Consider the following 16342-nt stretch of genomic DNA (forward strand, 5'->3'; position numbering starts at 1 on the left):
TTTGTGACAATGTCCATTGTTAAAAGTCCTATACAAAGAAAATTGAACTGAATTGAATTGAATTATCTGCTGAAACAAGGGTGAGACTTGGGCATGAACTCTTTTTTGGGAAGTGCAAATCCTGTCACCAGAAGGTTGTTTGCCACTTAGTTGTTTTCAAAAGGCTGTTTTCTTTGTCAAGAGCTGTTTCCTATGGAGTCCGTCACACCCTTTTTGCCCAGTGCTGCAAAGATGGTGCAATAAAAACTTCATTAATGTTTGGTGCCACTTTGTTTGAACAGACAATTACTTATTATGCCCTCGTGTTTATTACTCGCTTCCTCACAACTCCAGGGTCCCTGGTTTCATCATGGGCTCGGGTTCCTTTCCGTGCAGAGTTTTTGCATGTGTGCATGTGGGTTTCCTCCAGGTTATCTGGTTCCCTCTCATTTACGTGTGTTTGGTGCCCTGAGATGGCCTGGGTTCCCATCCAGGATGTTTTCCAACCTCACGCCCAGTGTTCTTGGGATAGGCTCTGGATCCACTACAATCCTGACCAAGATAAAGCATTTACTAAAAAAATGAATGAATAAATGAATAAAATAAATAGCATGTGTTTCACAGGCTTTCTTTCTTTATTTTTTGGTTTAGATGATGTAATGTTTAGTCTTTTTTCGTTTAGTTTTACTTTCTGATCATTATGAGATACTAAGGTATATTCTTGGTAGACTTTCTCATTATTAAAACTTAGATACAAGACATAATATCTGTTTTTGTACATCAGGGCTAAAGTGTGTAGAAATGTTTTGCAGATGGATAAAATATGACATTTGCAAATATTCAAATTTAGGGTGAGATTGACATTTAAGGGGCTTTAACCACTTACTAAAAACCACCCAAAATAAAATGGGTCACGGGTATCCAAGTAGTAAATCAAAGATTACCACTGAGAAGCTGACTCGAAATGTCAGGTTTGAGTCACCAGTTGTCACTTTTCACAGAAAACAGAAGGGTGGTTTCCATTCACATTCGTATTTTGTTTTCTTTTTCTTTACATCATCAAAACTGCAGTGAAACTGGGTAAAAGCAACAGCAGAAATGAGACATAGTAACACCTATTGTATAGCACTTTGGGAAATTACAGTATATATACTTTATATAGTGTGAGTGAGAGTGAGAGGGGTTTTTTTTCCTCCTAGGAAATTACAGAAAGAGTTCAAACTGACAAGCAGTTTGTCTGTTTATTTCCTCTACAGATTTGTAAGAAAATGCAATAGCTTGCTTTTTTGTCATAAATAAATTCAATAACCATATGAAAGGTTGAATTAATAAGGCTACATGATAGGAAAATGGAGGTGATTGCTTTTGCATTGTTTGTGCACAGTAAAGAAGCCTGTGAAACGTAGCCTGTAATGATTATAACTCATATACTTTGAGTTATATACTGAATTAGCTGAAGTCATAGAATGTGATCATGCAACACACCAAGTCATGGAAAAGGTCTTAGGTCTTCTTCTCAAGACTAAAATCAAAATTTGACCGAGCTTTGAACCTATTACACCCCAAAACGTGATCTCCGCTCCTCCAACTCCAACTGTCCCTCAGACTCGTTTGCATATTATCTTCATCTCATATTCTCATCTTACGCTCCAGAACTGTGGAACTCCCTTATATCAATCTCTTAGTACATTTAAATCTTCTCTTAAAACGTATTTTTTTTTAGGATTGCTTTTATTTGATTACTTTGTTTTGTTTTGTTATTAAATTATTGTTATTACTATTATTGTTATTGTTATACACTCTTATGTAAAGCGCCTTGAGAGGCCTTTTTAAAGGCGCTATATAAAATAAAGGTTATTATTATTATTATTATTATTAAAATCATAAATCAGTTGATTGGCTCAGCAAAGCTGTGCTGTGAAGAGCATTTTTTGCTCAGTCATTGGCTTTATTAATGCTTTCTTTTGCATTTTTCCTGGTAAAATCACAAGAAATATATAGACATAAAATCTGCTAAAATCTGCTAATACCTTATATTCTGCACAAAGATGATGAAAAAGATGATGCATTATTTCAAATTTTCAAAAGAATTTCCCTGTCTGGCACTATAGAAAGAGGAACAACATTTTTACTACGAAAGCCTGCCTTCAGCAGATTCCTTTTTCTGCCACAACGTCCGGAAAAAAATGTGATCTCTTAAAAAAAAACTGTCTGTGGCCACTGTAGCCTCAGGTTCCTGTTCTTGGCTAACAGAAGTGGAATCCGAGCCACCTCAAGTTTCCACGTGGTATGCATTCTAAGATGCTTTTCTTCTCACCTCGGTTGTAAAGAGTGAATATTTCAGTTACCGTAATCTCTGTAAAATCAAACCAGTCTGACCATTCTCCCCTGACCGCTCTAACCAGATAGGTCAAATCTGGCACCAATAACCATGCCAACCATGGTCAAAGTCAACCAGATCACATGCTAAAATCCTTTTAAACCCAATTTTCTCTCAATTTAGTCACTGGCACTGGCATTGCCATCTACAAGCTTGTTCTCTTATTACGTTACAGCTAAAGATACAGTGTGATTGTCAACATGTTCTTCCTTCAAAACACCTGAAGCTACTTTTTTTTAAACTGCAAACATAGGGCAACATAGGGCAGCTCTGGGAAATGTTAACTGTATTTTCCATGAGCTAGGAGACATTTAATATTACTGTAAATAATCCAGATAGCAATCCTGATTACACCTCTATAAATGTGATACTTTAGTCTGTACATGTTGTATTATTATAAATAACTGTTCATTATCTGTGCACTTACTGATATAATTTTTATATCCTTAATAAATATTATCTCGGATATCTACATATAATTCTGTTACACCTGGATGCTTACGTACGGAGCTTGGAAGCATGGATTGTTTCATATATAATAACGATCCAAATCCTGAATTCTCAGATTTTCTCTCATTTTTCATTCTTATAAGTGAAATGCGAAAATTAATCTCTAATAAAGGCTTGTTTGAGCTACACACTGAAAGGTCACCAGCAGGGGGAGACAGAATTTGAACAGGGAATACGCAGGGAAAATAGCTAAAAGGTGTTGGAAAGAGGACATCAATGCATCATTGGAGGGAAATTTGTTGAGCACACAATGGGCTAATTGCACACACACTTCTGCAGTGTACGGTTCCTGCGTTTCCGCTTCTTTCACTACACTCACAATTGAGGTATTTTATAGTCTGTATCTGAAGGGCTCCTGAAGATAAATATCAGTGACTTTCAGATATGTAAGAACACTTGCAAAGCTGTTCCTAGCTAGCCGGTAGAAAGTGTGTATGCTTCATCATAAATAAACAACTATGAAGGGAAGAAAATATGTTTAACAGAAATGGGGTGAAGTAGTGCAATGGTTGTGACATAGGCATGTTTGCTAATCGTCGTCTCCTGACGTCATTCTGAGCTGGGAAGCTGAGGCAGCTAAAATAGTTCTTAAATTCTGTGAGGGACACAGAAGTGCTCAGACTGGAACTTCTTTGTTCCTGAAAATGTTCTGTCTTAAACACATTACAGTGGACACTCATTTTGATGTGATATTATGAAGGAAGTCGCTGTCTCACTGTACTGACTAGCGTAAACGATGCTACCGGAAACGCTAGAGCGGCATTATTTCAAAAGGGAACTGCGTCATCAGCCTGAATGTAGCCCAAGTAGCCCATAATATTCTAAAATATCATATTCAGAGTCAAGATTGTCCATGAAAACAGAATAAAATGCTGGTTTTTGAAAGGATAAATTCAGAAAACAAGTAATTTAGAGTTTTCCATTTTTGATTGGAATACGTATTTAGGAGAAGATACGCAGATTGGATTGTGAAGGAGGGAATCTGCTTATCACATTGCCAGAGTGTGGAGATTTATTAAATCATTACCAGGAGGGGGTGCTGTCTTACAACACTGACAGGTTTAAAACACGTTATACTCAAAGCTGGCTGAAAAATGATGAAAAAATTAGGACCCCAATGAGCTAGCATGGGCTAAGTTCCATTTTGAGATAATGCGGTTCTCGCATTTCCAGTAGCATTGTTTACGTTAGTCAGAACAGTGAGATAGCGACTTGTCCTTCATAAACACCACATCAGAATGAGTGTCCACTCCAAAGTGTTTAAGGGAGATCATTTACAGACACATAGAAAGTAATATTCTGATTACTGCTGTGACCCTCTGTGCACAGCGGTCTTCAGAATTTGAGCACTTTTTAAGCTGCTACAGCTTCCCATCTCAGGAAGAGTTCAGGAGACGATGGGAAACAAACGTCCTGATCATTTCACTACTTCGCCCCATGCTATGGTCTGTAGTCAACATTTAATAAAACATTTTCGCGGATGTGCTGTTGTAGGAAATTAATAAACGACAGTGAACTGACATGAACAAGAGTGACTGTTACCATACCAAAGTTGATTGTTTTCCTAGAACAACACTAAAATGTTTTATTCCCTTTATACCTCAGCAATTTACTAACAGTTACAGTTACGTCATTTAAGTTTTATGGAACATCCTTGAAACCAGTTAGATCCTGTTGTCCCTTCCAGCTATATAACAGCTTTTCCACTGACTTCCAAATATGCTTAATAAAGTCTCCTAAAACTTCACCACATCAACAATAACACACATTTTAAAAAAATCTTTTTGCATGGAGCATCTACCATACAAGTCCATATGTAAGTTACTATGGAAACAATAACATATTAGAATAGAGCGAAGCAGGTATCAGAAAAGTGGCGTTCATTCAAGGTCTACCGAGATTTCTCTTGTGTTTAAGTTTAATCATTTCACAAGCCTGTCCACGTGAAAGCATCATTTACTCCATTCAGCTTAACTTGGACTATTAAAATATGATGTTTGCCCTGAGCACATCTCCTCAAGAAAAGGCACCATAAATCCTTCTCCAGACCAAACCTCCAATTTGTCGCTAGGCCTTTTCTATAACAATATTTAAATCACCGTCGACCCCGTGTACCTAGGCCGCCAGATGTTGTCAAATCAATGTGTATCAAAACCACCAGACACCCGAAAAAGCTTCTTTTCACATTCAGACTTATCGACAATTATGAACAATTCACGTCCTCACAGATATCACGACTATAACACTGACGGTACTGTGTATTGTTTATACAAAGCAATAACTTTTGTGCGCAATATTTATCTTTATCACAGTGTAATAGCTGTATATAGTATCCACTTCTGTTCATAGCAACTTGTTTCTTATTACCAGTGTTGTCTTTGTCCTTGTCTTTGTTATCTTATTGTAATGTGTAATATCTACAAGCACAGTTAGACTGATAAGAACAACACGGAATAGATAAGAACAAGACCGAGTCGGATTCCCAAGCTGGTAAAGCATGGGTCTGATTATGATTCTTATAGTTTTATATATTTATTGTTTCATTTATTATGTATATACAGTGTGTATCAATTTAATAAAATGTGACTTCACAGGTAGGAACTAGGAAGATATCAAAAGAACATGGAGGCAACATAACATCTTCTATTAAGACATAATATGGAATTAATTAGCTTTAACACATGTTTTGTAAATGTGGCTAACTTTTATTTACTATTCTCTAATATTCTCTAAATCAGTGGAGTATATGGGATCTAAAAAGAAGGTACATCTAGCTACATGCCTATAGTTTTATTTTGCTCTAAAATATTTATTTATAATGTATTGCAGTGGGAATTTGCTTTGTAATATCTGTAGAAAAGGAAAAGCAATGAATAAAAAAGCACTTTGGTACCTCAAGTTCCTTTTATTGGTCTTTATTCGTGTGAAACAGGTGCAGTAATGTCACTTTCACGGCTGATTGTTTAAGGCTGGAGGATCTGACTCATAAAGCCAGGGCCATGGAGATTCCAAAAACCTTCACTTTATGTAGACTCATGTGGAAACATAGAGCAATATGCATCTGTGGAAACTCTGATCTGATGACACTCTTCGGCTCAGGACAGGACTCATGCCATGACTTATGCCTTGAGTAAAGTGGATAGAAAACTCAGATTGCACATGCTTTATCTGAACACTATAGCAAGTGCAATTATCGACAAAAGGTGACGTTTTCATAACGTGAGGCACTTGACTATTGCGGAAAATGTGTCAGGATCCTAGTTAAAGTGCAATGCATAGGATGTGAAGTACGCCATCCAAAATAAGTGCAATTTGTATATGTAAAATTGATATACAAGTGAAATTTGTGACAAAGGATCACAGTGTTCAGATCACAAAGTTGTAACGCAACTCTTGGATATATATCTGAGCTTCGTTCAATAAATAACGTTGTGTCATTTTAAAACATGGAAAATACTGTATGCTGTAGATGTTTCATCTGTGACTTAGTGAATGCAAGCAGTTATGGTGTATAATACACCCTGTGAAGTAGCACTTTATTAGATTGTAGTGATGAAATTATATTTTATATATTTTAACAGTCACTTTATTCAGACTTAAGATTCCTAGTGCCACCATTGGGCACTTTAGCTAAATAACACTACTGTAGAGTTTACAATGGAACTTCTGTCTGCCTCTCTCTCTCTCTCTCTCTCTCTCACACACACACACACACACATGCACACACACTTTTTTCCACCTCATTCAAATTTCTCATCTGCACCTGTAAAGCAGGTGCAGTTGCATTGCAGTACCACCAGATGCTGGTGTTGTTACTGCGAAATTTCTGTCATGTCAGCACGCCTTGTTTAAAATGGCTTTACACACACTATGTTCCGCTTGTCAAATATTTCCCAACAAATAGTTCAAGGTCTACTCAAGGTCACGAGCTTTCTCTAGTGTTTGGGTTTAATCATTTCGACAGTGAGCCTGTTCATGGGTAAGCTTCATTTACTCCATTTAGCATAACTTGCACTTTTAAAGCATGATGTTACATGATAATATATGTGTGAGTGGTCATATTCTGACACCTCGGACATCAACAAAGAGAATTTTGTGATCTTTCTAAATCATAATGCATTTAGTTGGTTAGCTAAGTAGGGAATAAAACACTTGGGAGCATGATGTTAAAGGAAAATAATCCATGACTGCGTGATGTGATTGTGATGTGATGTGATGTAACCCGAGACTAAGTGGCGTTGCTGTTACCAGGCTGAAGTTGGTTATTTTTCAATTAGAACAGTTTAATAATTGTACTTGTATACAGGGACATCGTAACCCCTTAAAGTCCAAGCTTATTATTCTTTTATTCACCTTAAGGCATTTTATTCTATTATGAATTGAAGCATTTTTCTCCAGATTGGCATCACTGAACTCCCCAAGCCAGGCAGGAAAAGTGCATAAAGCACACTCCCTCCATCCCAACCATCATTAGTGCCACTGACCTGCACAGATGATTAGGTTTGAGAAGGTTAGGTTTTTACTGGTAAGATACTGGAGTGATGGATTAAAACTTTAGGTTTTAGAGAGAGGACTTTTATCCTTAGATTTGATGGCTTGTACTCGAAAAAAATGAGATGTTTGGCTTCAGAGTTCTTGAGGTTTTTGTCAGTTGGAATGTCTGAGGATTCACCTGACCAGCGGAAGAGAGGAGGAAGCGTGACAGCCTAGGACACATCAGTCCTGTGGACAGGACAGTTACTTATGTTGCAGTGCTATCACATACGCAGCGATTAGTCTGTTTGAAGCAAACCCAGATGCATTCTAAGTGTGTGAGGGAGGTGGTCTCGGTCTGGGTCCAAGCACGATCTAGGACAGTTTGATTACAGTGAGGAAGTGATTCAGCCCTGAATCGAACAAACTGCAGGACATGGCAGGTACTTCGGGTTGCAGACTGAAAGTGTGTAATCCAAATAGACACAGGATTAAAAAAAATGTAGGTATGTAGTATCTACTCCCTGATATCTACTCCCACAACATAAATCATCTTCAGTCACCAATGTGTCCACTAATTAAGCTTCTCAGTCTTTAGGCAGCAGATTCGTAAATGCTTAAATGCTTAATCAAGCGTCCACAGGGTGACTTGTGTACCCTTTATTTTGTACTTTTCCTCAGCAATAGACATATGTCATTGTCTTTAATATTCGAAAAATCATTTTCTGAGCCAAAGGACAAAGCTGCAGTAATGCAGAAATGCCATGTGTTCTAGATGTTGGGAATATAAAAACAACAACAACAACAACAACAACACATTTTGGTTGCACACACAAAATAATTAACTAACTCATTAATTCATTCATTCATTCATTCATCTTCAGTAAACACTTTATCATGGTCAGGGTCACAGAGGATCTAGAGGCAGATCTAGCTAGCAGTCTAGCTAGTCAAATTTCATTATAGCTACCCTTAGCTAGCAAGTAGTGAACAATACCAGGGACATTCTGTGATATACACACACCTGCTGCATTTGTTTGCAAACAAGCCTACCTCCATGTCATTTTTGGATAGTTGCAAGGAGGGAGATAGGTTAGCTAGAGGTTAGCTAGAGGTAGGTTGTGTCGTTTCATGTAGATGTGCGTCCTTGCTTCAAATATTATTGAAGCTCAAACCTCTGTTAAATGAAGGGATGTGAGGATGTACTGTACTGTTGCATGTGTGCGCTTATAGCTACATACCGGCCGAATTGATCTCAATCGTTATGTTGTTTACTTACATGAATGCGTGTTGTGCGCTTAGCTAGCATGCTATCTAATGTTAGTTACATTTCAGTGGAGATAAAATTAGATAGCAAGCAGCCAATGATTCGTATGTATCTGCTGAGTTTGTTCGTAAGTAGCCGATTTCCGATTTCCTGATAGTCGCTGAGAGTAGCTGTAGGTTAGCTAAAGTTTCGTTTTATAAAGGTGTGCGTCCATGTTTAAAATATTATTGTAGCGAATATTTTATATTTAATGAAGGAGCATGAAGATGTACTGTACTGTAGCATGACTGCATTTGTAGCTACATACTGCGCGTATTTATCTCGACCATTATGTCGTTTATTTACATGAATACGTATTCTGAGCTTACACACATAGCTAGCTATATAACAGCACTATATATATAGTACTATGCAAAAGTCTTGGCACCCTATTTATTAGTACAAAGTTTGTTATAGATTTTTATTTTATGACTTCTACATTATTGATTCAGTACAAAAACATTTTAGATTTCCAAACATTAGTTTTCCAGCACAAAATTAAATGTTCCAGAAAAATCTTTGTATGTCAGTAAAGAAAGCAGCACATTACATAAGAGACACTTTTTAGACAAAAAAAACATAATGAAGGCTGCTGGGTTTTGCTGCAAAAATAAGAAGCAAGTGTGACAGTCAAAGTCTCCAGAAGAACTGTGGCTGCTTCTGCAAGATGCTCAATAACAATTGTACCTGAGACTACTATTTTTTTTAAAGCGAAGGATCATCACACCACATATTGACTTTGTTTCATTTATTACAGTTTAGTGCTCTTTATAGTAATTTTTTAAATGTAGAAACATTTAATTTCATTATTTTTGAAGGCATCTTTACTCTACAGCATTTCTTTGCATGTGCCTAAGATGTGCGTCCTTATCCATGCACTGCATTCTAAGACTTTTGCACAGTACTATATATATATATATGCTCTTAATATTATGTAAGTTACAGTTTGTAAGCAAACCAAATAGCAATTGAAGCAATGTATTTCTTTGAGTAATCTGACTAATAAGTGTGAAAGAAGAACTAGCTTTAGGTCTGATGTAATTGGTGTGCTTTAGTGCTGGTCTGCGTAGTGCACATTCTCTCCCACACACTCCATCCCGCGTTTTCTCCCTCTCCTTTAAAACCCCTCCAAAGCGTTGGATGGAAAAGAGGGAAGAGGCAGCGGCTCAGTGGAAGGCGTGCAGGAATCAGGAGGAGGAGGAGAGAGGAGACTTTGATTGGGGGGGAAACCGCCGCCTCCAGCGCACTCCATCCCGATGTGATGAAGTGAGATGGAAGAAGCCATGGAGGCCCGGATGGTGGATCCATGGAGTTTGGCTTAGATTTTCAGCGCTGCTTTTTAACATTTCCGCCTCGGATTAGTTTGCAGCAGCAGCAGCTGGTGGAGCTGGTGGTGGTGGTGGTGGTTGTGGTGGTGGGAAGGAGTGCAGAGTGGTTTGGGATTTGCAAAAAATGCCGTTCGCCAAACGGATCGTGGAGCCGCAGCTGCTGTGCAGGCACGCCGTGCCCAACGATGAGGGCTTGCTCTTCGAGGACCTGCGCTCCATCAGCAACGTGGCGCTCGCGCGCAGCCTCCGCCAGCTCGCCGACCTGGCCCGACACGCGTGCTCCATCTTCCAGGAGCTCGAGGACGACGTCGTCGCCACGAGCCAGCGCGTGCGCCTGCTGCAAGGCAAATTAGGCCACATGCAGCAGACCGCGGCCGCGCTCGATCCCAAACTGGAAGCCGTGCGTAAGTAGCCTCGCGCCCGAATGTTCTCATGCACGTCGATTCCGATGCCTTGCACTATCTTAAGAAGTCGTTTAAGGGACTGGTGAGCTCGTGAACACCCCCCTCTCCAGCCTTGCACATTATCATGTATCACACGCCTGCATGCGTAACCAGCACCTGCGTCGCGCCCCGGTTGCGCGTTCGCCTCCCAATGATCCAAACAGTCGAGCTGTAATAGATTTGTCGATTTTTTTTTTTTTTTGACACGTTGAGGTGGTCACGAGTAAGTGGTCACTGATCATTCTTCAAGGTTTCAGGGTGAGGAAGGTGCGCCATGGCTTCTATCCTCTTATTTACAGGAGAATGTTCCATATCCATGCACTGCATTCACATCCAAGGCTTCATTACTTCTATATCTAAACTGGATGTAGTCTTAAGCCCAGTCATGCAGTATATATGCATATATGCATATATGCATATGCATATATACAGGATGATGATGTTTAGATGGTAATGAAGTACATCACTGTAATACACGGGCACGTTTATGCAGTAGGCGCTCTTCTTGAATGAACATCTGCCCCTCTGATTTGAAGAGGAATTGAGAGAGTGCTGTATTTCTTTAACTGCAAGATGCTGCTCAGGTGCAGCCCGAGGTGCAGTGAAGCCAGCGCTCCAGTTGCTGCCTTGAAATCAAATGCACTAGGTGGTGATGTGATATGTGACCATGCCTTTTCATTTTCACTGATGTCACTATTATGACCTGTTTTTTTTTTTTTTTTTTATCGGAGCAGCCTGCATTCTCAGAGCGACATGAACAAAATGATTCGAACAGGGAAAGATTAAGGCATGTAGGTCAAACGAGAGAATAATCTCTTTTTCCTGTGTAGGGTCTGATCAGAAGGGAAATGATTCTTTTTCTTGGTCCCTCCAGAACCTCTCAGGCTGACCCCTCATCCCCTGCAGGGGTACTAACCAAACCAAAGGGATGTGAAATCCAAAATAAAAAGCTATGAGCACTAGTAGTGAGCACTAATGGACTTGGCTAACAAACGACAATGCTAGAATATCGTTCTGAGTCATCCATAAACTTCCATAAACTTCATGCACTTTTAACAAGCTTATTATGTGTGGCCTGGCCATGCTTACCATCTTCGCTTAGAGAGTGTGTCTGCTTTTGTTATGTACCAGAGAGCACAGTGTGGGTTCTCTTTGTTGAAAGTCCCCCGGAGAGCTTTGGCAGGATTGAGATAACACCAGTAGACTGGCTGGCCTTGTTGTTCCACCCCTCCCCAAGCCCCCTTTGGCTGCTGAGAGTCTGAGGGTCTCTCCACAGGGGCAAAGGTCATATCAGCTATGAGCTTTGGTGTAAAGGTTGTTCTTAGGTCAGGTAGCCAAGCAGCCACAGATTCCTTCCTAGTTTATAATTGCACCTTTGCACACATGGGTCTAATCTTAGGAAGATTAAGAATGCTGAATGCCAGGCTTGAGGGAAGGAAGTGATTTTAAACTTGACTTAATTAAAGGTGACATTATCTTCCTGAACTTGTGCAGGATCAAACAGATTGCATCAAGCTTGCTCGAAACTCGAAGAGTCAACTTGGACTTGCTGAATCCTTCTATGAGTGATATCATGAGTAATGCTTTTAATGTGAGAGAAAAAAAAATCATAGCTAAAAAAACTTCTTTTCGCTTTTTTGTGCTGTGAAACGAGGTGAAATAGGAGAATCTGTGGTCAGGAGGTATAGATTCATTTTCTATAACAGAAGCTCTAATTCAGATCATATGGTTTATATTAATGTACTCGTTCTAATACATTATCATTTCTATATTAATAGCTCGTTCACAGTGACGTGGATGCCAGATGCTCCACAAAATCTGGAAAAAAGTGTTGGTTTTTAATAAAGAAAAATGTATAATTGTTGATATGGTAAAGGAGAAAGTTGATTTAACATTTGGAAGGAGTCTACAGAGTCAGTGCTTTGTAGCAGTCAGAGCTAAAGCTAGCAAAAGTCTTCAGGACAGAGGATTTTTTTTCCCATTGAAACACAACATGCTGCATTTGTTTGTATTGTTAACTTCAAGAGAGAAACTTGTGACGGGACGATGGTTTAGAGTTAAGTGATAACAGAAACGAACTTATTTCATAGACATTCCGTAGCATTAAATGGATAAAAACTATGATATGTTTCTTCATTGAAATTGTTGGGATATTGCTGGGGTATAAGTGGAATAAACCACTTTAGGATTGGAAAATATACTTTGTCACACCACCCCACTGTGTTTTATTATTCTTACTTATCCGAATTTGAAATCCCCACAACAGAGACGTGAAAAGTCCCATTCAGCTACTGCTCCGAGTAGCGTGTTGATATGATGAGTGTGTCGACGTGTTCAAGGTGTGGGGTCGGCCTGACTTGAGCTGGTTTGATTAATTGCTAATGAAAGTCCGACATAAGCTTGTGCAAACATGCTACGAAAAACGAGAGCAAGCGTGTGGTCCTGGGAAGTGTGTGTTTGTGTTTATGTGGGTTGGTGTATAATATCCCATGTGAACATCTAATAAGAGGAGACAGACTAGGCATTTGCGAGCCTGCTGTGTTTTGCAGTCAAAATAAACACACTAAAGTGTATGGTCTCCAGTCTGAGATCGAGGTTAAAAAAGGCTTGGCTTCGTAAGGCTGTAATTTCTGTGGCAAACACATTATTCCCAGTCAAATAGTCAAATCCTAAGCATAGAAATTAGGTTAATGCTACAATCAGTATTTGTTGATGCAAACACTTCTAATTTCTATCAAAACAGTGGGTTCAGGTTTCTCACGTTTCTATAAATATACACTTTTAGATCATCGTTCTTCATAAAGCCGAACATTTCAGACATTTTTGCATGTTTAATGATGTATTACATGTACAGTAATGTACACTTTGTAGTAATGATGCTTAGATAAAAAGTTATTAACAGTAACTGCAGCTCAAATAGTGGATGATATATATATATTTTAATTCTATAATGTTACAGCCTAATACTGTGGACGTAGTTTGGGCCTAAACAAAATAAACTACCAGCCTAAATGATGGTAATTAGCACTATTCTCTTTTTGTCAAAGTGGAAATTGCTTAATTAGTGAGCTTTACACCACCAACAACCCTCGATCTCCCCCAGAAATATATCAACTACCCTATGACCACCTATATATACCATAATAAATACAATTAATTAAAGCTTACTTCCGAACACAAGCATATAGAAACAAAATAGGCCACTGACACACTACGTCTAGGCTAGCTCTAGCTAGCTGTATGACCACCTATACATACTACAATAAGTACAATTAATTAAAGTTTACTTCCTAACACAAAAAAAAAAAAAATAAGCCACTTACACACTACATCTAGGCTGGCTCCAGACAAACACATTAGCTAGGGAAGAGTCGAGTTGGTCAGTGGGCGAGACAAATGGTAGAAAAGTAATGTGGGGCAACTGATATTTCATATTATGTGAAATACGTAAGAAATAAAACACGACAGCAAAAAAAAAACGCAAACCCTCTTTTCTTAAAGTAAGAAAACTTAAAGTAACAGCTTTACCTCTGACTGTTAAAAAGCGCTGACACTGGAGACTCCTTCCATAAATGTTAAATAAATATCGCCTCATAGAGAACTTCAACACCTGCTGACCAATCAGAATCAAGAATTCTACAGCCGTGTGGTATAAATCATCCATCATTCCCGAAGAGATTACGGTGCTGTTGATGGCCCTGTTCAGAAGGGAGGTAATTGCACAGGTGTGTAAGTGCTCAGGATGTGTGGTTTACCTTGAGGCTATGGTGTGTTTGAAGATAAGATGATTATGGTACTTTAGGAATGGATGACGAAGCAGAAAGCTAGGCTTGCACCTTCCTCAGCGTACCTTTCCATGGGTACTTTTTCTCTCTTGGCATCTTTGACTAGCTACAGTCATTGCTGATGTTGCACTCCAAGGCAAAAGAAAAGTGGGGTGAAGCTTCAAATTTCAATATTCTTGTGTCAGATTAATTGTTTATTAAATATTAAAAATAATTAGTAGTAATGGAAATAATTGGCTAATCTTAGACTGGATGTTTATGTAGTTGTACAGACTTATTAAATGTTCAGCCAAAAAAATGACATTTATACAGTAAATGTAGAAAAATCAAAGCCAGTCAACTAGCTGAGACATCTAAGACACCTCCATGACAGAGGGTGACGATGAAGAACTGTTTTTCAAGAACTGTATGCTAATCATTCCTTCTGATTCTGATCTGCTTTTGGGAAATGGAGTACATCCTGCTTCAGGTTTCAGTTCCTTTGAATCTAAGCTGAACTTTAGAAAAGACAGCTGCATCTATCTAATTAGTTTGCCTTCCTATTTTTGATAATGATTCATAAAGAGTCAGTTTTCACACAGTACCTAAAGAAAGAAGTACCACTGACTTGCTACACTTAGCACCAGCGGCTCATTGTTTCTATTTGAAATGCTTACACCTGCGAGCAAAGCACTGTTCTGGAAATGAGACTTGAATATATATATATATATATATATATATATATATATATATATATATATATATGACATGATATATATCACAATATATTACATTTTCTCTAAAATTGATGAAAAAATTATCAATACATATATATAAATAATAATACATTTTATTTATAAAGCACTTTCCATTTTAAAGAAAATCTCAAAGTGCTACAGAAAAGAGTCATAATAACATACAGCAATTAAAACCAGCTGCCAACTGAGATTAGCACAGAAATTTCAACTCTAAATATTAAAACACTTTTTAAAAAGGTACATTTTTAGACCCCTTTTAAAACCATCAGTCATTTGTGGAGCCCTCATATAACAAATAAATTACATTCCTGGCTGCTTTTTGATCATTCTGTGAACTAAATACCAGTGAAGGACACATTTTCTTGCCTCCTTTTTTATTGGGAAGTGACATTGAACATTGGAAGTGACATTGAACAGAACTATTACCAAAAAAAACGAGAACAAGAAAAGCATAACACTGTCAAAATGGGTACACTATGATTACAAAGTATAAAAAGTAAGTATTAAAACACTATTCGACTTCAGGTTTCAGGAATCCAAACGACAGATGTACCTCCCTTTTCAGGTACAAGTTCCTCATCTTTTAGTTGGACTGATACCTGTTCTGGGACGGAGTGTTGTGAGGGGTTTCGCTCTGTCTCACACTGCTCTATGCCGAAAAGTAGCTTATGTGACATTGGCGATATGGACGATATCTATCAATAGACGTTCTCCTATCATCCTATGATGTGTATAGCACAGCCTTATTGGCCATGGTGTAAGTTTTGGCATTTGGCAGAATTTCTAAGGCATTATTCAAATAATATGTGACTATTGAACTTTCAGATGATGAGCGATGAAATCACTTGGCACCAGCTACGCCACTGTTTTCCTATGGAAAGCGAGCAATTTTATGTCTTGAAACAAACTCAAATTTGGCAGACTAAACCACTGAGACAAACCAGTGTTTGAGAAGTATACCAGTTTGTGCAGGCATAGAATCATCGACACATTTACTGAGACAAATACTGCATAGTAACGTATTAGCCGAGAGACAGCTACACTATGGCATGGGCGGTCCTACGTTTTTTTATCGTAAGATTGAGATTTTCTCAAAACTCCACAAAAAAAAAACCCTCAGTTGAATAGACTTCCACAGTGAGCGCATCTTGATGACGCAACACAGCAAACTCTCAACCAGCACTCCTGTCAGATTGAATATTCAAAAATATAGACCCCCAACCATGTGATACGTGTATTGACTGATTTGGTACTGGAAATTCAGTACTCCAGCATAAGAGCAGGGATTGGACAGTGTGTAATGTGTAATGGAGGGACTGGCTCGCCAGCTTGTGTGCTGCTTTTGCCATGTAAAGGCCACGAGGCAGCCATGTCCTTAACACTGTGTCTGCTTAGTAACAG

At 38.6% G+C, this 16342-nt stretch overlaps 1 protein-coding gene across 1 annotated transcript in view; it reads left to right on the forward strand.

Annotated features, from left to right (window-relative positions):
- The first annotated feature begins 9890 nt into the window (after positions 1-9890).
- Positions 9891-16342, forward strand: part of nhsb (Nance-Horan syndrome b (congenital cataracts and dental anomalies)) — a 68330-nt gene continuing 61878 nt past the window's right edge. Inside the window, 2 exon segments of the mRNA XM_026947799.3 lie at positions 9891-10093; positions 10096-10380. Of these exon segments, the coding sequence (XP_026803600.3) occupies positions 9955-10093; positions 10096-10380 (424 nt within the window). The 5' untranslated portion in view covers positions 9891-9954.

The sequence above is a fragment of the Pangasianodon hypophthalmus genome, chromosome 25, assembly GCF_027358585.1.
Source record: "Pangasianodon hypophthalmus isolate fPanHyp1 chromosome 25, fPanHyp1.pri, whole genome shotgun sequence".
Taxonomy (NCBI): domain Eukaryota; kingdom Metazoa; phylum Chordata; class Actinopteri; order Siluriformes; family Pangasiidae; genus Pangasianodon; species Pangasianodon hypophthalmus.